The sequence below is a fragment of the Stegodyphus dumicola genome, chromosome 8 (genome assembly GCF_044657685.1).
Source record: "Stegodyphus dumicola isolate Sdum_Otavi_A_Nest chromosome 8, ASM4465768v1".
Classification (NCBI taxonomy): domain Eukaryota; kingdom Metazoa; phylum Arthropoda; class Arachnida; order Araneae; family Eresidae; genus Stegodyphus; species Stegodyphus dumicola.
This window is the reverse complement of record NC_140775.1, coordinates 171,737,197-171,759,464: the sequence shown is the minus strand read 5'-3', so window position 1 is coordinate 171,759,464 and position 22,268 is coordinate 171,737,197. Positions and strand designations below refer to the sequence as shown.

At 29.3% G+C, this 22,268-nt stretch overlaps 1 protein-coding gene across 1 annotated transcript; it reads right to left on the bottom strand.

Moving 5' to 3' along the window:
* Aldh (Aldehyde dehydrogenase) lies at positions 1 to 22,146 on the bottom strand. The gene is made up of 12 exons (XM_035349442.2): positions 21,899 to 22,146; positions 21,611 to 21,715; positions 19,151 to 19,291; positions 14,554 to 14,633; positions 14,336 to 14,447; positions 14,002 to 14,244; positions 11,340 to 11,442; positions 10,991 to 11,175; positions 9,948 to 10,112; positions 5,641 to 5,798; positions 3,931 to 4,045; positions 1 to 142 (listed from the first exon to the last, which is right to left on the bottom strand). The coding sequence occupies exons 1-12, from the start codon at positions 22,010 to 22,012 to the stop codon at positions 110 to 112; spliced, it is 1,554 nt and encodes a 517-aa protein (XP_035205333.1). The 5' UTR covers positions 22,013 to 22,146; the 3' UTR covers positions 1 to 109.
* Between the last annotated feature and the right edge of the window lie 122 nt (positions 22,147 to 22,268).

The window sequence follows — 22,268 nt, the reverse complement described above, 5'->3', positions numbered from 1 at the left end:
TCTTATAAAAAATAAACAATTTATTGATATGAAGAAAAAATTTTGTGGAAGACATAAGAATTTTTTTCCTGCTAGCTTAGCTAAGGAAGGAACAATCATTCGGACGTTTTTAGCTGTTCTTCTGTGGAACTTTCATAGTCACCTGCAAAGAAAAATATGATAATTACTTTTGTTCTTTCTCTTTAGAAATTTTAATAATAATCTTTAACTTTAATGCACAAATTTGCTAGTTACTGACATAACCCTGGGATTGGATTATTCAATTATGGCAAAGCACACGAGGGCTATCTGCCTAAAAGGAGCGATGCCTTCGTGGAGGATTTCTAAGGGAAACTGGCTCATATACACGTTACACATGTGGGAAAACCACGAAAACGCCCATGCAGCCAGCCCGTTCGTGGGATTCGAACCTCGGACCGAACTTCCAGTGTTCAGCGACTTTACTGCTCGGCTGCTGGTGGGCGACATAAACCTGGAATTATTAAGTTTTTAATTCAGAAGTAAGTTGTTATTTTAATTGAAAGCAGGAACAAAGAATTTTCAATTAAAAAAATCAGCTTTAAATTTTTTAAAAACCTGGTTAAGGTTTGAATCTACAACAAAATCACCCAACACAAACAAAAAAACAAGTGCTTCACCCTATCATTTACATAATGAAAATGATTATGCTTATTTTTCAAGTCAGATCATGTCACTCAAAGGAAAATAGCAATTCACCTAATTATACCCACATAGATAAACATATTACATTAAACTCTTACATGGAGAAAGCAAGTATTAACTGCAAAAGTCCTTTTTTCAATAATATTAATTTTCTAAACAATATGTCATAATTGCAGTAAAACAGGCACAGTTTTTAAATAATATACAGCTTTAATGAAATTAAAAACCAGATGGTTATAAGAAAATAAAATTATTACTATATTACACCCTGCCACGCACAAAAAACCTTACTTTATACCCCCCCCCAAAAAAAACACTGCATATTTTGTGTGTAATATTATTATAGGACTGTCCTGATCAGCAGGAACAATTATTTGTTGGTTACTTATCACAAAGTACTCAGAAACTATTTATACCTAATTGCCTTTATGTTACGGCTTGAGAATATTCAAATGTTCTGTAATTATACTATTCACTTAAGAGGCAGCACTAATCATAGCTAAACCTTAAAATGATTTTGAAACAAGATTAAAAATTTAATTTCATGATCATCATTTGATAAGATATATCATATGGCAGAATATTTATATTCACTTAAAAAGTGTTGGCAGATATATAAATTATTTCTTTTACTCAAAAATTTTAAATGCACTTGTCAAAATATAAGAACAGCAATTACAGGAACATGTATGCCACTTAATTATTAGTTTATACAAGATATAAGAAAAATATTTTAGTCTATGCATTTTTCATTTAAAATAATATTTTTCAGAAAATAAATAAAATTTACACATCTTGTATGGTCTAACCCAGCCAAAGCTTGGCTCTGTTACTTCGCAGTTTTTGAGCAAAATGATAATTTCAACCAGAATGCAAGGGAACATCAAATAACACAAGTGCCAGAAATTTCTCATAAAAGTGAATTATGATATCAACACAAAATCTTGTTATTATTACAACATTTTTAGCAGTTAACAAAACTGATACTCATACACAGTATAGAAAGCATCTCACTTTCCATGGGAAGAGCAAAATATACAAGAAAACTTGAACAACTGAGAAAACACACTCTCAAATTAAATGTGATTTCTTCAGGAAAAGAAATTTTTATGTTTTATACTCATCTTTTCAGGCTTTGAATGGATTAGATGCTCAAGTAAGGCAGCAATTTTACTTGACGAAGAATACTATTTAAAATATGTGTTTCTCTTTTAGCCTTTAGTACCATGTCTCATTACTATTAAATTATACACCTTAACATTTACTTTATTATTTTGTTTGATTCTGGTGTTACTTTTTAAAAATCATTTTTAATTTAGTCAGTTTTCATACGTTTCATTATTTTACACAATTTTTACAATATTTCAATTTTTATCTAATATCACTTAACTTTCATTACATATTATTTATTGTTTTATTTACCACTTCAAACAGCCTTCCATAAGGCTCCTGCACTTCTAATTTTAAAAGCTAAATCCTCATCTAACTCTGATGTAGTGATATTCAATTTTAAAATATCGTCAGTTTACAAACTGTTATCAAATCGTAAGTTGAATTATTTGCCTCATATGTATAAAACTAAATTATCTACAATTTATCAATATATTTATTTCTTCATTCCTTCATTTTTCTCCTTCCAGTTTAATAACATTTTATAAAAGTAAGAGTCTTAAAATCATACACTTTTAAGGCTCAGTATTAAGAATCTTTGAATGATTGCTGAAAACCAGAGATCTATGTATCTGTGTAAAATTTGATAGAAGGCTATAATTTTTTAAATTATAAAGTAAGCCCTTGCCAAATGCAGATTTGCATAATGTGATTTCGCACATATGTTTCAACCATAAATTTCTACATTTAGTTTGTCCAACACTGGAATTTTATTCATATGCCATTCAACATTCATTCATCAACAATGAATGCTTGTCAGCATCAGCTCTGACTAAAAATTACAAAAATTTTAAAGGATTCCCATTTACTGAAACTGAAGCCAAGAAATCATATTCATTGCAAAAACAACTGGTGATGAATGATTTTCAAATATGGAAAGAGAAGTCAATTAATTAATTGAGAAATTATGAATGAAGAATTAGATGATCTTATAACACAATCTGACAGTGAAGAAAATAAAGTGCTTTTAACTTCCAAAAAGTTAAACAAATTGTTAAAAAAGGCACAAGAGCTTTCGGAATTTGCAGTGGGGCTTGATCTAAATGAGGTCATAGTCCCAAGCAAAAATAAACAGCCTTTTCAAAAAAATAACAAACACCGGTTTCACTTTTTCTTTTAATTACTGTAATATTTAGGGTTATTACATTATATACACTTTCTTAATCTGAATTTTCTTAACACCTAACACATTTTTTCCAAAGAAAGTTTGCAGAATGCAATTACATCATATGAACAATGCATTAAAAATGTAACCCCTGCATTTGGCAAGAGTTTAATGTATAGCATCAGACAACAGTGACTGATGTGGCCTGAATGAAAAGTTATACTGTCAGTCACCAGTGATTGTCCAGGAAATCAAGTGTAGAATCAGTATCTGGTGACTGATGCAGTCTAAACGAAAAATATAAATATTTTATTTTTATTTTTAATATAATATTTAGTTTTCACACCAGTAACTGACTTGGTACTTCATGTATTAACTAAATAAATGGGTGAAAACAATTTTTACAAATTTTCCTACATTGTTTGTTATTGTGTGTAATCTAGAATTACATTGGCATTCATTTGGTGATATAATGAAATGACAATAATCCTAAAAAACCCTCCCAGAAAGATATGGATTGTCAATCATTTTCAAATGTAGCCTTGACTTTACCAGATGTTACAAAAAAAAAAAAAAAAGCCAGGTTCATGATATCATGCAGCAAGGAAGAACCATGTACAATACTGCAATGTATAACACTGATTATTCTCCAGCTGGCCAATTAGCAGCAAAAAATTTTTACTTCTGAGTAAGAGGGACCTATGTCAGATTGCCCTTTATATCAATATAGTTTATGTTAATCGAAGTTTGCTGTTTTTCCTAATTTTAGTTTTCACAGTGGTGTGTTTCTCTTCCAATTAGAACCAATGCATACTTATATAACATAATAAAAATATATTTTTTTTTAGAAAAAGCAAAGAAATTTTAATTTCAAGAACTAACTCATTTTACTGTAGAGTTAATATTTCCATTCAAATTTCTTGCTATACTGGTATAGATGTCAAGTAATTCAAATAACAGTTTATTTAAAGAGAAAACTGAAAGCAGCTTACTGTTTTTATCTCACTATATGCCTGGAGACCATACTCCCCCAATTCTCGTCCTATTCCAGACATTTTAAATCCTCCAAATGGAGCTTGAGCAGAGAACACATCATAACAGTTAATCCTACAAAATTAAGAAAAACACACTTTGAGAAAATTAATACCAACAGATAATAAAATTTAATCTAACTGTAAAATTAATTATTTTCAATCAGTCTCATTTTATAAATTAAAGATTACAAATATTCAACTTTCCTCAAAAAAGGGCACAATACCTTATTTTTTTTACAAAATTAGAAATCAATAAAGAATTATAAATGTTTTTCACTGCATGTACTAACATGTGATATGAACCATTGATAAAATCGATTTTTTTTAAATGTACAGTCAAAAGTCGTTAATTCGGACACCCATAATCTGGAATGATCTATAATCCAGACCTCAAAACTACAAACTTTCTGCACATGCGCCGCATTGACACATGCATGTAAGATCTTTACAGCTGTGCATATGCATGTGCGCACGTGCATAATACATTTACGCATGCGCGATTAATGTATAATGGACGGTATAAGCTAAAATTATCTAATTATCTATTTCAATTAATGTTGCAGATTGCATTGTTCCTTAATCTTCGAATTGGATCCGGCTTATTATTTTTTGCAGACTGTTAGAGCAATTTTATAAAAGTAAGCTTGAACTTTCGATTATGTCAAATAGAATTTTTGATGCTGGAGCTCCCAAAGGATTCACAAAGCGAAAGTATGTTTCCATGTCCATCAAACAAAAAGTGAAATTGCTGCAAAAAATGGATAAAGGCATATCCTTTGTTTCTCTAACCATTCCGAAATCTGTTTATCAATTTCCTGCTGCTCTGCGGCTGGGGGGGAGAAAGGAAATGCCACAGCGCGCAATGAATTGGAAGTTGATCCGTCAGCACTATCCTTATCTTCAGCAGGGCAGATGTTTTTATTTTATTTGGCTTATAATTCCTTACTAAATGTAGTATTTCATCTCGATGTACTCTGATATGATTTAAATCATATTCCTCGTCATTATAATTCACTTCCGATAGTGAAGAAAGTGACACAGAGGTTATTGAAAACGAAAAAATTTCGTTTGACAAATTAGTCGGTATTCTCGACACAGCAATTATAGGACTTGAACAGCGGAACTTTGTAACTGAACAAGAAATTATGTCTGTTTATAGAAATAAAGAGAAAGTATTATCAAATAAAACAAAGCAATTTAAACAACTTACATTGAAAGAAATGTTTAATAAAGTAAACAAATAAATATTAAGTTTTTTTTTTGTAAATTTTGATACCCTTTAGATCATAATTGGGCTTTTATTTCACAAATTACGGTTTCATATTTTTAATTTTATAATTTCTGCATGCCATCTTACCAGACTTAAACTGATGATCTATAATTCGGAAAAATCGGTAATCCGGAATCGCCGAAGTCCCAACAAGTCCGGATTAATGACTTTTGACTGTATTTCAAATATTCAGTTTAATAAAATTCTAGAAATTTAAAATACTGTAAAATGATTTAAGAATAGCAATTAAACTGACAGTGTTAGTTACAAAAAATTTTCTCAATTTACTCTTTCAGTAACTTTATTACTTTACAGATATTCTCTATAACTTTATATAATAACAGTTAATATAACTTTAACAGTTGGATAAAATATACTGCCTCTACAAAAGAACTTACCATACAGTGCCTGCTCTTAGACCACTAGAAAAATACATTGCTTTGTCAATATCTTGAGTAAACACACTAGCAGCTAAGCCATACATAGTTTTATTTGCACGTTCTAATAATTCATCAACTGACTTGAATTTCATAATTTGCATGACAGGTCCAAAAATCTGAAAATATATTTGATACATAATTAATTGTGTGAAAAGAAATTCATACATTTTAAAACCCTACATTACAGATATGATATTAAACTTCTATGTAATTCAATCAGGTTTATTTTGAATCAAAAGCAAATAAGCAATGTGTTTTTTTTTAATGGGAAGTCATTAAATTTTTACATTTAACTGTTTTAATTGAAACTAACATCACAAACCCTTATTTAATTGAGAATTAAAATTTCCTTCAAAAATTAAGAAATCCACAGATTATTATTAGTTTATGCTAACAGATATGCTAAAACTGTAAAGAAAATTATTTCATTGAATGAATGAATTTAATGAATAGAGCTTTTCAATTATTTATCAGCTAATTGAGAAATAGAAACCTAACAATGAGACTTTAAGTAAAAACAATACGATTAATTAAAAAAAACTAATCATATTTTTAAACACTTAGGTGAATTTGCCCTACATTTCTGCAAGTTTTAATATAACAGTGAAAGAGTTTTGTTAAACTGAAAAGTGCTCATTAAAATAATACAAAATATTCACTTTTATGTTAAACTAATAGATACAAATTGCAGTGAGAGAAATACAGTTTCAACTATGTTAAGAATAAATATTTTTAAATTAAAGATTTTGAGCATCTTACGTCTACATATGGATTTGAAGGATTTTGCTTCTTTCACATTTTTACATTATGGCATCCCTGTGTCAAACTGTCTTTACTGTTCATTATGGCAGTCTGCAGTCCCTTTTGTTCTGAGACATAATTGTACCAAAACAATGACTTTGGTGTAATTGTTTTAATCAAACATGCACAGGCAACAAAAGTTTTTGTTACAGCATATTCTAGCAATAATTACCATTATATATCTGATTTTTTTAAACTTTTTATATTTATTCAAGTGTTTGACACCATTCTAACTTCTAAATGGCAATTCCCATTATATTACTTATTAATACAACACCACTTTTTTAAAAAATTGCAGTTTATAATTTTTCTTTCATCTTGTTTTGTTTCATATTCCCTTTGCATAAGCCAGCTTACAACAAGTTCAATAGATCTTGCTACAAAAGAGACCTGTTCACGCTCAGTTGTAAATTTTAAATCTTTGGATGCTAATACCAAGAATTATTTTTGACTGCAGCATATTATACAGGAGGCATTCTTTTCTTATAAAAGTAGTCTTCAAACTGTACTTCATGGAACCCTGGGTTTCCACAAGTCAAATCTCAGAGTTCGGGCTCTGTGAATCAAAATAAAAATTCGAAAAGAAAATTACAAATCACTCAATCACTCGCCTTAATTAACTAGAGTTTACTAAGTAAAAAATAAAAAGATATATTTAGTTCTAGATTAGTTTTGTAACTTAACATGTGGTCATAATATGTCAATAAAAATTGCTGGCAATGCTTTGCAAAACTAGTTTTCTAATGGAAAATTAACTGAATTTAACAGACATTGTTAAAAATTAACAATAGAGCATCTTTTTCAATTAAAGGAAACTAAAAGAGAATACTTCTTGAGAAGGGAAAAAAGTATGACAGTATATAAAATTTCTTTTAAGTATTACAATAAATCAGAAGGCTTGCCAGTGAAAGAAATAGAACAACATATCAACAAATTCGACAATAAAATCTAAATTTAAGCAAGATCAGCTCCTAAATTTTTTATTCTATTTTCATGCAGAATACCTAGAAACTTTACAATGTATTTTAAGAGAAAAGAATATTTCTCAACTTGTGCGTCTTTTCCAAAGTGTGTGGAACAAAAGAGAATATAGAAACAAATTAAATGCAGAACATGAAATGTGGCTGCAGATAACATAAATGCAGCTAGACTGACAGTTTGTGTAAAAAAAATGAAAGCACACCCCTATCATTAAATATAAGCCAAACGTAGGTGGCACATGGAACACAAATTAATGTTATTAAGTAAATTACATTATGGGTACTATTCCGTTTTGAAGACCGTAAAAAAAAATTGCTAAACTATTGTTGATGCCAGTGCTGCTTAAAATAAATGCGGCAACCCTAACGCAAGAAAGGAAGTATAACAACAAATAATTATCTAAGATTTTATTGTTTTAATTTAGATACAAGGTTAATTTCATATAATACGCTTTTATTATAATAATTTATATAAAAAAGGCTAAACATAACTGACTGGAAGCATAAGAGTAAATAACTATTTCAGATCATTATTATAATCTATATGAAAAAATGCTAAACATAACTGAATGGATTCTTGAATTGCTATTTTGCTACCGAGTTATCGCTAAAGCATAATTTCATCTCATTGGTTGTTCAAACATAATTTTCTATAATGAATGATGCCTTTTCTTTGAAAAAATTCTATTGCAGACTTTGACCAAAAAATGTATGGTGTCTCTTCATGAGTCATAATTTCAAAGATCGTTTCGTTTCAGGAGTCAATTTGGGAGAACATTATAATGTGCAATCAAAAACTTCAAGATTTCACAGAACACAGAAATAACGTTTATTAACGATAAGCTTAAAGATATAATATTACTTCTGCCTATAGCGGCCATGAAAACATAATCAAGCATTAAAAAAGGTATGACATGTGTCATTCTTCATGTTCAAGCGTCAAGTAGAATATTTTTCATTGGCGCGCATCAAGAGCGCCACCTATCTACCGAAAAGCGTCATGGGCAATTCCCAAATTGTTAAATCCACAGGATATTGAAAAAGGATGTAAAATCAAAAAAAGGATTTAAAAATTAAACTAGTATTTCAATAGCGTCTTAAGAAATATAGAACTATCTAAACTTTTGTGCAATTTGAAATCAGCGCATACGCTAGATTTGGCACACTGTTAAATGGGCACATTTGCTAGATTTGGCGCTTTTGCGCATATATTTTCCCTGCAATTTTTTTTATGGTCTTCAAAACAGAATAGTGCCACATTATGTAAATACATTAATTTTTACATTACAGTTTTTATTTAAAAAATACAATAATTTTAATTTCTTTTTCCCCAATGGCAGATTGTGAACAATTACAAATGTAACCTAGTCCATTAATCTATACGAGGCCAGATGTAATGGTCTCTTTATTATGGAGGCACCTAATTAAGTGGGCCACCACCACCTTTCCTATGAAGGGACGGACAATTGCAACCATGCCTTCAGAATTCGAACCCAGGCCCTTCGGTATCGCTACCGGGTGGCTAAATTTCTTTAACATATTTATCTTTTTTAAATATTATTTTAAGATATACTTTTCTAAGGGATGGGAGTTTTCAAAAAACCTAATAGTTCTAAAGGTTCCAGGAGACGACAAAATTTGAAGACCACTGTCCTATACCTTTTGATCAATGTTTCTGAATTATGTCAAAGCACCAGATTAACACATAACATTGATCAGATATTTCTCCTTGTGCTTTTTATTTTCTCTCGGTATTCCTCAATAACTGGGTTATCTGAATATTGCAAAGCACATGATGGCCATCTGCCTAAAGGGAAGGATGCCATTGTCTAGGACCTTCTCCAGAGAAGTGGTTCATACCTATGTGATTTATAGAGAAAACCATGAAAGCAGTTGTTCATCTGGTCTCAAACCTAAATCAAATTACAAACGTTCAATGGTCAGAACAAATGGGGAAGAATTCATAATGAGCTTATTTCTTAATTATTCTTCATTATATAACTGACATAAAAGACAAAATCTGCAGGATAGTTAAAAATAACAGTAGGAAGTAGCATCCTAATTTTCAGTGTTTAAAGATATGTATGAAATTAGAATTAGAAAGTACCAAATAACTTAATATTTACATAACATGAAAAATTTTTCAAAACTAGAATTAAAAACTAAATCTAAAAATTCAAAACTAAATCTCTAATCAGAAACAGAAATGAGACAATAGCTTTGAATCCTTTCCTTGTGTACTAAGTGCAATGAATTTTAGTACTCCGAATGAATAAATCACTGAATATGTCTAAATGAATTTCACCAAAATAATTAATGATGCATAAAAGAAATGACAGGACCAGAATATAAAGAATGTATGCAGAGTTAATAGGCTTACAATAATCCTTAAATGATTGTATCTTCTCTAACAAATATGATTTCATAAATATTAGTCTTTACAGTTTTTGTCTTTAGAGTTTACTTATAGGTTTCAGTACTTACCTCTTCATTAGCTATTCGCATATTATCTTGGACATCTGCAAATACTGTTGGACTTACGAAGAAACCTTTACCACCATGACGATTACCTCCACACAACATTTTTGCACCTTCAGCATTACCACTTTTAATTAAGTCCAGAATTTTATTCATTTGTTCATCATCAATCTAAAACATGCAAATGAAAATTTAACTTGTTATAACTGATTAATATTCAGTGTTTTTTATATTTATAATATGAATTCAAATAGTACAATCATAATATCTTACACAGCAGTAATCTTAAATTACCTAACAGTACAGTATTGATCAAAATTGATAATATTAATTACAATAAATGGAAAAGTCATTTTAATGTTTTAAGTATTAAAAACTGTTTTTAAAACACACAGTATAAACAAATGTTATACAACTTTTCCTTTAAAAAAAAAACTGATATCTTTTCCCCTCTGAAGTAATATTCAAGTAAATATTCTGAAATAAAAATTCTGATCAAATTATTTTTATTTAAAACTAGAGTAGTGAGTTATTTTGTGTCAGCTTAGAACCTTTGAAAACAATAAAAATTAATTTTCATTTTACAAAAATGTTAAATGAAAAATTATAATCGCATGTTAAATCACATCTAAAATTACAGAGATAAGTGAAGTACAGAGTGCATTAAAAGTCTAGCATGATGAAAAATTAATTGCAAGTTTTAAAGATCTTGTACAGGTTGCCAAGGGATGAGTGACCTTCCAAGATGTTCAAACCTGACACCACTTGATGTTTACATGTATGTTCATTTAAAGGCTTTGATTTCCCTTGCAAAGACTAAATCTGCATCATATCTATATCTCTAAGAAAGGCATCTCATTTAATACCATACTGATCCTTCTACCAGTAAATGTATGTTATAGGACAGCAGTATCTGCTGAATCTAAGTGCTGCCAAATCAGGGATGGGGACATTTTAAATGGATTCCATAAAATTTTGTTTGAGGCTTGCTTGACTTAAAAGACATTCTGTACCTTATACACAATGAATTTTCTCCCTTAATACATTACCTGTGGGCCCTGTTCAACACCTGATTCAAAAGGATTACCAATTTTTCGACTTTTAGCACTCTGAACACTTCTCTCTACAAACTCATTGTATATATCCTCTTCCACAAAGATTCTAGATCCAGCACAGCAACATTGTCCTTGATTGAAAAACAAGCCAAAATGAGCAGTTCGAATAGCATGATCCACTATTAAAAAAAAAGGAAAGAAAATAAGATTTCATATAGATTTCATATAGTGAAAATAAGATTTCATATATTCTCAATAAGCAAACTATTATTGAGAATACTAACTTAATTTCTGTACTTTTATTAAGAAATAAATACAAAGTAGTGATTAAACGAACACTTACAATCTGCATCTTTAAATATTATATTTGGGCTTTTGCCTCCCAGCTCCAATGTTACTCGTTTCAGGTTAGATTTAGCAGCTGCCTCCATCACAATTTTACCAACCTAAAAGTATTCTAAATGATAAAATCCTGAACTAATTACATAAATTAACAGATTTTAAAACAAAACTAATTACTTTACCTTCAAAATATATTTAAAGCAAGGAAATAAGCATTAGTATCAATTGTTATTTTGAAGTGTACTTTGCATATATGGTATAATGCTCAGAACCAAATTAAAAAAATAATAAGGTACAGATTATCACAGTCACATTATAAATGTGATGTACTATGCATATATAACGTTCAAATTTTGTTTTTCATGTGTCAACAGGCATCAGAGTAGATTGTAGTTTGCATTGGACTAGAGGAAAATATAATTTTTTGCTCTAAGTTACAAAACTGAATTACAGAAAACCATTTTTTATCCCCTCATTGTGTATTTTTAGAGCATCAGTAAAACTGCACTCTTCAGGTTTTAATATAATAATGACCACAGCAAAATAAATTGCAAAGGTTTCCCATTGCCACTTTTACCATGGAATGTACAGTTCAGCTAAACCAAAACTGACAGAGAAGAAATGGAATGAAAAACTGGCATATGTGGGACACCAAAAACAGATAATGTGACTATTAATATTTAAATAATCTCTACAAAATTTACACTAGATTTTTGCTTTGATGGTCCATTTTATACAGGTATATATGTAAGACAAATAAAGAACATGTAAAAGATTTAATTAGCAGCGTAAATCAATTTTCCTTTTCTATTCTAAAAATAGTAATCACTCTGCACTGCATCATTTCGAGATTAACCCATGTCATATAACCCATGTCATAGTTCTTACATAATTCTGATGATGTAAATGGAACTAAAACTCAAACAGCCAATAATAATTTTACAGAAGTATTAACTATCCAATCAAAATGCATTGAGAACCAAAACTAACTGAGTCTGAATTAAGATCTCACCCTGAACATAACGCAATTGCTTTCAACGCTTTGGCCTAGCTGGACTGCCATCTGTCTGCTCCTTTTATCTCATTGCAAATATTTCTAAAATGCAAACTTTTTGGAATAGGCCCATTTAATGTGCCAACTTGTTTGCATCTGCAACATGTTTACTGAAATAAAAAATGAAGATTTAATCTGCCTTCGCCTTTATTTTTTCTATTCATTATGAATATTATGTATTCATCATTTTCTATTCATTATGTATCAAAAATTCCAGCTGGTCATTACTTCTGAGTTTGTTCTTATCACATATATATACTCAAAGAATTAATTAAAAGGTAAGAGTGATAATTCAAAAAAGCCTAAAACTTGCACTGAAGCTGCATAGTTAGAAATAAATATTTATTAAAAAGAAAAATTATCTCCAAGAGAAAGAAAAAAACTGTTATCTTAAATGATTGAAGTAAAAAATTTTTAAATTGTTAAATTCATGAATAAAGGAAAACACATGTGAAAAACGTAAAAATCAAATTAAATTGCAAAAGGCAAAAAAAATTCAATTACTGTCATTGAATAGAAACATATTGACTTTTCGAGGAGAACAACCTGTTTCCATTCAAATAACAATAATTAATTTAAGCTTTAATTTCATTTTATTATTTTTATTTTATGGCTTCCTTTAATGATCTAGTTGAATAATTTAATAGATGTTTTATAGATCTAGTTTAATAATTGAATTTCTTTACTTGCACTTTTTCGGTTTGATATTCTTGCAAATGGAGGAGACAAAATATAATTGTTTTAATTAATTACTTAATGTTATTTGAACAGAAACCAAATATAATAATTTACAATATTATATATTGTAATATTATTATATTTTGTATTATTAATATAATTATAATATAATTATATTATTAATACAAAATATAATTTTTTTAATTAATTACTTATTGTTATTTGAACAGAAACAAACTTGTTCTTGAAAAGTCAATCAGTTTTCATCTAATGCCAATAATTGAATTTTTTGGCCTCAATTTGCTTTGATTTTTAAGTTTTTCACATGTGTTTACCATAGTTCATGAATTTAACTATTTTAAAAATTTTTACTTTACTAACATTTAATATTAAAATTTTTCTTTCTCTTACTTGGAGACAATTTTTCTTATTAATTTATATATATGTGTGTGTGTGTGTGTGTGCAGGATATTATGGAGAAATTTAAAAATGGGGAGGATGCATCTTTTAATGTGCAGGGCATTATGAAGAAATTTTATAATGGGGAGAGGACTTCACAATGGCATGCACAGCAAAATGAGAAAAAATATAGCTCTTAATAATAATACTTTTCAGCCACATGACCTGACTCAAGATTTGAACTAAAAACTGTTTTATCTTTACTATAATTCAACAAAAAGTTGAAGTAGATAATTTTCTCAGAAATGCGATCTAATAAAGTTTGATATGATAAATTTGTCAGTATTTTTTATTCAGACATTTTGCAATATTTAACAAAAGAATATTAAAACATAAAATAAAAATTGGGCATTTAAAAACTTTTAAAATGAAGCAAAGTTACAAAAATTTTAATATTATATGATGAATCCTATAGCACAACAGTAGCCCCCACTCTGCCAATTTTATTTTTTACTATTTGTAGTTAATTTACCTCAGTCGAGCCTGTAAATGCAAGTTTGTCAACACCTGCATGATTAGCAATAGCACTTCCAGCTGAAGGGCCATAACCAGGAACTATGTTCACAACACCTTCTGGGAAACCTGCTTCCTTAATAAGTTGTCCAACATACAATGCAGTCAGAGGAGTCTGTTCTGCAGGCTTCAGAACCACTGTGTTACCAGCTGCAAGTGCAGGAGCAAGCTTCCATGCTTGCATCAACAATGGAAAGTTCCACTATTTTGGGAATTTTCAAAAAGTGACTATTACATAATAAGCCAATGAAAATATATACTTAACAAAGTAATGGACAGAATATATTTCTTACTGGTATAATCTGGCCACACACACCAACAGGTTCATGTCTCGTATATGAAAAATAATTTCCATCTACCGCCAAAGTCTTCCCGTAAATTTTATCAGAAAAACCAGCATAATACCTGTAAAATAAAATTTATATCACCTTCAATAATTAAATAATTTATTTTATCTTATTTTAATCATTTTCTTTGAGATTTGAGATTTCTAAGAGAAGAAGAAACGAACCTGTATACTTTGACCACCAGATCAAGATCTATGTGATAAGAATCAGAATATGGCTTGCCATTGTCTAAAGTTTCCAGGCTCTGGAAAGACATACATTCATCAGTAAAATGCAATTTTTCATTCATATATTTCAAGCACATAAATTTGGTATTTTATGATTATCCATTCCCCCCCCCCATTTCAACATTTGATAAATCAAGATTTTAACATACTTTCAAATATTCACAAAATGACAGCCATACCATCTCGCACATGCATGCACTGTATGCTTGGTCGAGTACACATGGATTACACACTTTACATTTAATCGTCATTTCACTAAAGAGCTATAAAAATGTAACCATTGACCATACTGATTTTTGTTTCATATAAAATACTTTTTATTATTGACTAGCCACTATGTAGCTAGCTTTTGTCTGGCTTTTAAATGTACCAGAAAAAATGCCTACGGAAACACCAAACATTAAATTTAAAAACCGCACAGAATTTTACTCTGCAGTACAACTTTATCAAAACAAAATCAATAAAAATGTACTACATACAAAAAAATTACAATGAAATAAGCAATATCCCTTAATACAAATACTAACTATCCTAATAAATAAATTAATCAACTTCCCGTTGCCTTCTCTCAACAAACATCCAGTATCCAAGAGAAACATTAAATTTAAAAACTGCACAGAATTATCACACATTTTATCAAGTGGCTGCAGTGCTGATATCAGTTACAATGGCAACAGTGATATATCAGCAACAATGGCTGTGTGCCATCCTTGCTGATATAATGAGAGAGAATTATTGATTTGATGCGATTTCATCGAAAAACATAAAACACAAAAATCTTATTCGAATTTTGAAAAAAATCACTTCGAGGTGCACTGGCTCTTGTCTAGATGCACCTATGTACCAAATTTCGTAGCCCTGGGTCTATTAACTTAACACGCAGCACGAACAAAAGACACAGACAGATTTTTTAAAAATGTACGTTTCTGGAAAACACAAAGTCACCCTGAGTTGGCACCTTTTCTTGGAGGCGGTGAATAATCAGAAAGTATTATACAATTTTTTATTTAATAAGTTAACCTTTTTATCAGTAAAATTTATCACAGTTCACAATAACACATAACATAATTATTATTGAAAAATAAGTACATAGAATATTTTAGCTAGTCTCTAAAACTTGTTTGTAAATAAATTCCAGATAAAGTGTATACTACAAATTGTTCCCAAACAAATTACAAATTTTCAAAATAAAAAAATAAATAAGAATATTAAAAAAAAGTTTTTTTGGTTGATCTTTACATTATGGTAACTTGGCGTTTTTTTGGCGAAAATTTGGCGACCAACTCTCCTACAGCAACCCTCTATTTTTTTCCCCCACCGCCATTTTGTCTTCACGAAGTAAAGACATGTTTCTTTTCTTTTTATCTACTGAACACTTCTTCCAACAATCTACTAGCCGAATTACACTTATGCTAGAAATTTTATCTAACAAAACTGCTTAATCATGACAAATATTCACTGCAAAATTGGGGAAAAGTGCACAATACCATACTCCTTACGCGTTTTTCAAAATAACACATACACATAAACCATGTACACGCCGACTTATTTTTACTTAAAAAAAATCCCAGAATTGCACAAAAATGGCATTGCGCACACTCTTCACTATATCCATGTACACTGCTTTTTTCTCATAAATTAGAAAAATTTCACGAAAATACATGACAATTTTCTCAATCTTTAAACCCGGTAAAAAGAATATATATGAAATTACCTGATCGCGAAAAAGTATTTACCCTTTCTAAATATGAACATTTCCACATATAAAATAAATAAAATATCCAAAAACTTTTACCTCTAAATCATCTATTACATTATACACGTCACCAACGAATTCATACCGCAAGCATTACAAATACTTAGTATCAAATATTTAAATTATTTCCATGCACGTTTACTTCAACTTAAACGTGTACCAAATTCCTACAAACATAAAATTCACAAAATAACTATCATTTAATTAAAATATCACTAAACCATGTACACGTCGACTTATTTTTACTTAAAAAAACATCCCAGAATTGCACAAAAATGGCATTGCGCACACTCTTCATTATATCCATGTACACTGCTTTTTTCTCATAAATTAGAAAAATTTCACGAAAATACATGACAATTTTCTCAATCTTTAAACCCGGTAAAAAGAACATATATGAAATTACCTGATCGCGAAAAAGTATTTACCCTTTCCAAATATGAACATTTCCACATATAAAATAAATAAAATATCCAAAAACTTTTACCTCTAAATCATCTATTACATTATACACGTCACCAACGAATTCATACCGCAAGTATTACAAATACTTAGTATCAAATATTTAAATTATTTCCATGCACGTTTACTTCAACTAAAACGTATACCAAATTCCTACAAACATAAAATTCACAAAATAACTATCATTTAATTAAAATATAATTAAATTCAAAAACACTACTTAAAATATAAATGAGCACATACATTAAATTAATACATACATAAATACCCATTTCGAATTCACTTTAGTTACGGCCATGGGATCCAAAAATTCATGAACACTGTTTCACACAACACAGAATAAAGTCAAATACAAAATTTCCAGATTTTTTCCCGATTTCCCCCCTTTTCCGATTAAAGAACCGTAATTCGTCCATTAATATCACATGACATATCCCATGATCTCTCATTTCCCTCACACAAAATAATGCGTAATCGGAACTGAGTACTGCTCACATTATTACCAAAGTCCCAGGTAGTAACCTTTATTGCCTCCAAAATGTCGCCAAACTACCAGTTACCATATTGTAAAGATCAACCATTTTTTTTTACATCTGGTCTATCCCAGGTCTTAAAAATAAACTGTAAAAAAAAAATGTATTTAAATTACTTGCAATCATCAAATTAATTTACTAAAAAAAAAAAAAAAAGAAAGAAAAGAAAAAAAAGAAAAAAGAAGAAGAAAATTCAATGTAATTGAAAAATACTTTCTGTTAAAAAAAAAAAGGGGGGAAGAAGAAATTTCAATGTAATGAAAAATACTTTAATACTTTCTAACTGTATAGCAACTTATGTAGTTAGCTCAATTTAAAATTCCAAAATAATTATAAAGAAATGCCAAATTTATATTTACATTATTTCTAAAGAAAACTACACATTGCATTACTGTTGCAAAGGGGAACATTTGAAATAGGTCCCATAACAGTTTTGTTCATAGCCTGTTGAAGGTAACCAGTAAGATCTTATCATCAAGAAGAGGGAAAAGCCACACCAACACATCTAACCAAGCAAATCATCATGAGAAATTATTTATTCTTATAAGATGTTTTTTTGTTTTTCGAGCAAAAATATTTTGGTATTGAAAGTGCTTTGTTTGAATTTATATTTGATGATATTTTTTTATTTCTTCATAACAGAAGAAAGTGTTTGAGGCAACAATAAGGATGATTTAACAATTTATTTACAGCTGGGATTTCGCATTACACAAGATCAGTGCCAGATTTATGTATAAGCTGCATAGGCTATAACTTAGGGCCCCCACTTTCTTGGGGCCAACCCCAAAAATTGAAATGACCCATATCAAAAAAATTAACACATATCCCTCATATAAATTGCCCCTTATCTCAAATAGCTTAGGATCTCTCGTCAAATCTAAATTTGATCCTAGACAAGATCTACCAGACTTTCCCATTATCAAGAAATTGATTTCCTTGCAAACCTCAGCTGTCGAAAATCTGTTGTCACCAGGTGCTAAATGGCAGTATGGAAATCAATAAATTCTTCTTTCCTTGCATATAAGCTTAAACAACTAACCTAACTACAAGGATCTCCTCAACAAAATTTTCAAAAAAACTCCCGCAATTTGCTCCTCATGCATACTCATCAATATAAATACGTAACTCTTTAGTATTAACTAATTTATTATTTACTACATTTATTACTACTGTATTTATTTACATTATTTTATTACATAATTCACCTAGAGAAAACATCCCCCCTCTTTAGATTACCTAAACATCAGTCATATACTAAAACGCTTGGAAAGCATTGGAAAAATTGGATTTTATTGTTATAGTGCATAACAATAATAAATAACAATAAATAGTGCATAACATTTTATTGTTATGCACTATAAACAGTACATAACAATAAAATCCAATTTAGAGGTACATCATGAGCAACCTTTATCATGTTATTTTTATTGAATACAGGAATAAAAATACAGGGAACTCTGTCCTTTATTGTTCAGTCCATTCTAACAGTACACTGACTCTACCTGAAATTACAATTCCACCTACAGACTTTTATAGCATGAATTCCTTTAAAATCTGCAAATGATGATGAATTTATGGAATATTACAATTTTAAGCTTAACCATCATTAAATGTACAACATTTTAATTACTTTAACTTATAATATTTAATCATTATATTACATTTAATTTAATCATTATATTACAAACAAATGTCTGTTAACACCACTATAATACACAAAGCATTTAAGTTTTTATTAAATAATTATAGCTAAACATGCTCAAAGTTTCTATAAAACACTTACTGCTAAATACACTCTATCTCTCTCAATAAGGTCAGCCAAACGATTCAAAAGTTTTCCCCTCTCTGAGGCATCCAGTCTTCTCCATGGGGAACCAAATTGAAAAGCATGCTGAGCTGCTTTTACGGCTTTGTCCACATCCTCCTTAAAATACATATATAAATGGTTATTATGCAAAGAAGAAATGAAAGTGGACCACCTCATAAATTAAGAACATGACATCCTTATCAAACAACTAATTTATTATTTGTAACTTCAAAACAGTATCATACATATCAAATTAAATACACTTCATAAAGGCAATTTTATACTGTAATTACGAGTTCAGCTCCAATCTATCTCAATAATATGAGTATTGGAATAAATTGGTTCATATTAAATTTTTAGTTCATTATATGCATAATATTCTTACAGTGATATAGCTACCTAACTTTTTCTTGCCTTTAAATTCACTGTGATATGAATTTAATTTTCTTCAAGAATGTTTAACAATTTGGATAACTGACAAAAGAGACCTAGTTTGTAGCATATGATAAGTCTTTCTTCATTTAGATTATTCATTTTTAACATTTAAAATGGGAAGTACAAAACTATTTTTAAGGTGCTTTTACAATTATTAAGTTTTCATAAGAATCATTCAATTGGTCAATTGTTAAAATTTTCTCTCTCATGAATTCTCCCCCTTCTTCTCTTTCTTCCTAAAACATTAATATTTCAACATATTTGCTATACAGACGAAACTTGAATCTATATATCATATTTGAATTCTATTTCTTAGTTAAATTCTTAATACTTTAATTTGCAATATGCATATATATTCTTACCTCAAATGTTATACCATATTCAACCTCATCCAAATTTGCAGTTATGAATTATAGAATCTTCATCATTCGTTAAAGCCTATATATATCATTAACTGCTATCATTACTTACAGATAACTGCGAGAACTTCAAAAAACAAGTTTTTTTAGTTGTTAAGTGTGCACTGAATCAATTAACACCCGTTTGAAATTATTGAGTGATGTAAATTAACTCATACATACTCAGTATGATTAAGTACTGCTCAAAATTGTGTTGCAACACATATTATAAAAATAATGTAACACGCATGGAAAAAATTTATATAACATTAAACATTACATGCCAGTAAAAATATGTCCTCTCTCTCTCACACACACACAAACAAACAAAAAAAAAAAGAGCACACTTTTTTTTAACCTTGACTTTAGCAGACCTTGACTTGACTATAGCAAAAACTATAGCTATTACTATTAGTAGTTTATTTATAAATTTAAGCAACAATGTTCAGTATTTACATACTGACTTATACATCATAAAAAATTATAAAACATTTATATTCATGGGTAATTGTATTTCAGAATTTCTTTTAAATCCCTTTAAAATAAATTTTATATATATAGTATAGCTGATAAGGCACTTTGTTTGAAAAGTTATCAGTAAGTCATTTCTTGTTATTAAAAAAAAAATTGCAAAGCTTATATTGTTGATATTATTTCGTTAAAGTTATACTTTCAATCTACGCTGGCCAGCCATCAAGCATTTTGTTGTTAACAAAAACATAAATAAACATAAATGTTATAACAGAAAATAAAGAACTATCAAGCTGCATATTCACAAAGACATACAGCAACAAATTAGAAAAAAAAATATGTTTTGATTATTACTATATAAAAAAAGCTACAGAGGAATTCAGATCATCATTATTTAGAGTCAGCCCTGCATAACATGGCACTTTTACAACACAGTCTCACTGTAGTATAATTCCGACTGAGAAATGTTTTAATCCATTTACCAGTTACCTATGAAATAATTGCAGATACCTCTGCATCATAGCATATTGAAACATTACACAATCAAGAGAGGTCTTTGTCAAAACAAAATGAAAAAAGAAGCAGAAAATTAAAAAATAAACGGTAAATTGCATCCCACTCATCCCAACAACATGGAATTACACATTCGAAATATAGATCTAACTTAAAGAAGCATAAAATTTAAAGGGTAACTCCATACAATGAAATTTATAAAGATCTCTCAGTTGTAAGAAAAAATGCTGCTAAAAATGATGGGGATCATAAGATAAAGATGTTTCACAAAAATAAAATGTATTCATTTAATCATGATTTGCAATGACAATGAATAAAACATCAAACAATATTAAAAATTCTGACTAATTATTGATTTAATAACACATTAATCTATGTGATAAATTGAAAACTTTTTTCTTTTACTAGTTCTTTGGTTTATATAACACTAGTTCATGTAAAACAGCATTTTTAAAAAACCGGATGTTGTGATACAGGACTTACCTGTACAGCAAATTGGCACAGGCTATATGAAAAGAAATATGCATAACACACACATTAGGTACATACATATAACTAAAACTGGCACAGACTCAAATTATAAAGTTTATGATGCAAAAAAAAAAAAAAATTATCTTACAGTACTTCCTTCTTCAACATGGGCTATAGTTTCTCCTGTAGCTGGATTTAAAGATGGGAAGGATTTTCCAGAAATTGATTTCTGCCATTCATTATTTATAAAAATCTATAAAAAAATAATAAATTAAAAGCAACTGTTAATGTTTCGCTACAATTACAGCTATTTCTGTAAAACTATACATTTAGATAAAGATATATACTACATAATAACTTAATTTTATGGTCATTTCTTTCTATATCCCTTTCTCTTAAGAAAATGTTTTGTTAACATGCAATAAAATTCATTTACTTTGGTAAAATGAATATCCGGCTTAGTAACCGGTGCAGGGGTAGCTGAAGAAAATCTTAAAAATTCACGAACGCATAACCGTTTTAAATTGTTATTTGATATACGTTTCAGCATTGTAAAGTCTTACAAGAAATAGGAATTAGATACAGAATACAGTCTCACTGTTTCCTTCAACTCGCACAGCAACAGATATCAGCAGATTTAAATCGCTTGTCAAATTGTGCACACTTTCGCCGCATCACATGGCTATATTAGTTTGCATTCAAAGTTATTCGCCGGCAGGGGACGCAAAATTTCATTCAACTGCCTTGGAAGTATGATAAATTGAGATGGCGAGAGATATATAGTTAAGCTAATACAATGGAACAAA

Coding starts and splice junctions, on each gene's coding strand:
- Aldh (XM_035349442.2), bottom strand. CDS start 22,012: ATGCTGAAACGTATATCAAATAACAATTTAAAACGGTTATGCGTTCGT. Junction 14,245..14,335: donor TGTGTGGCCAGATTATACCA/GTAAGAAATATA, acceptor TTCCCAAAATAG/TGGAACTTTCCATTGTTGAT. Junction 11,443..14,001: donor CATTTACAGGCTCGACTGAG/GTAAATTAACTA, acceptor GAATACTTTTAG/GTTGGTAAAATTGTGATGGA.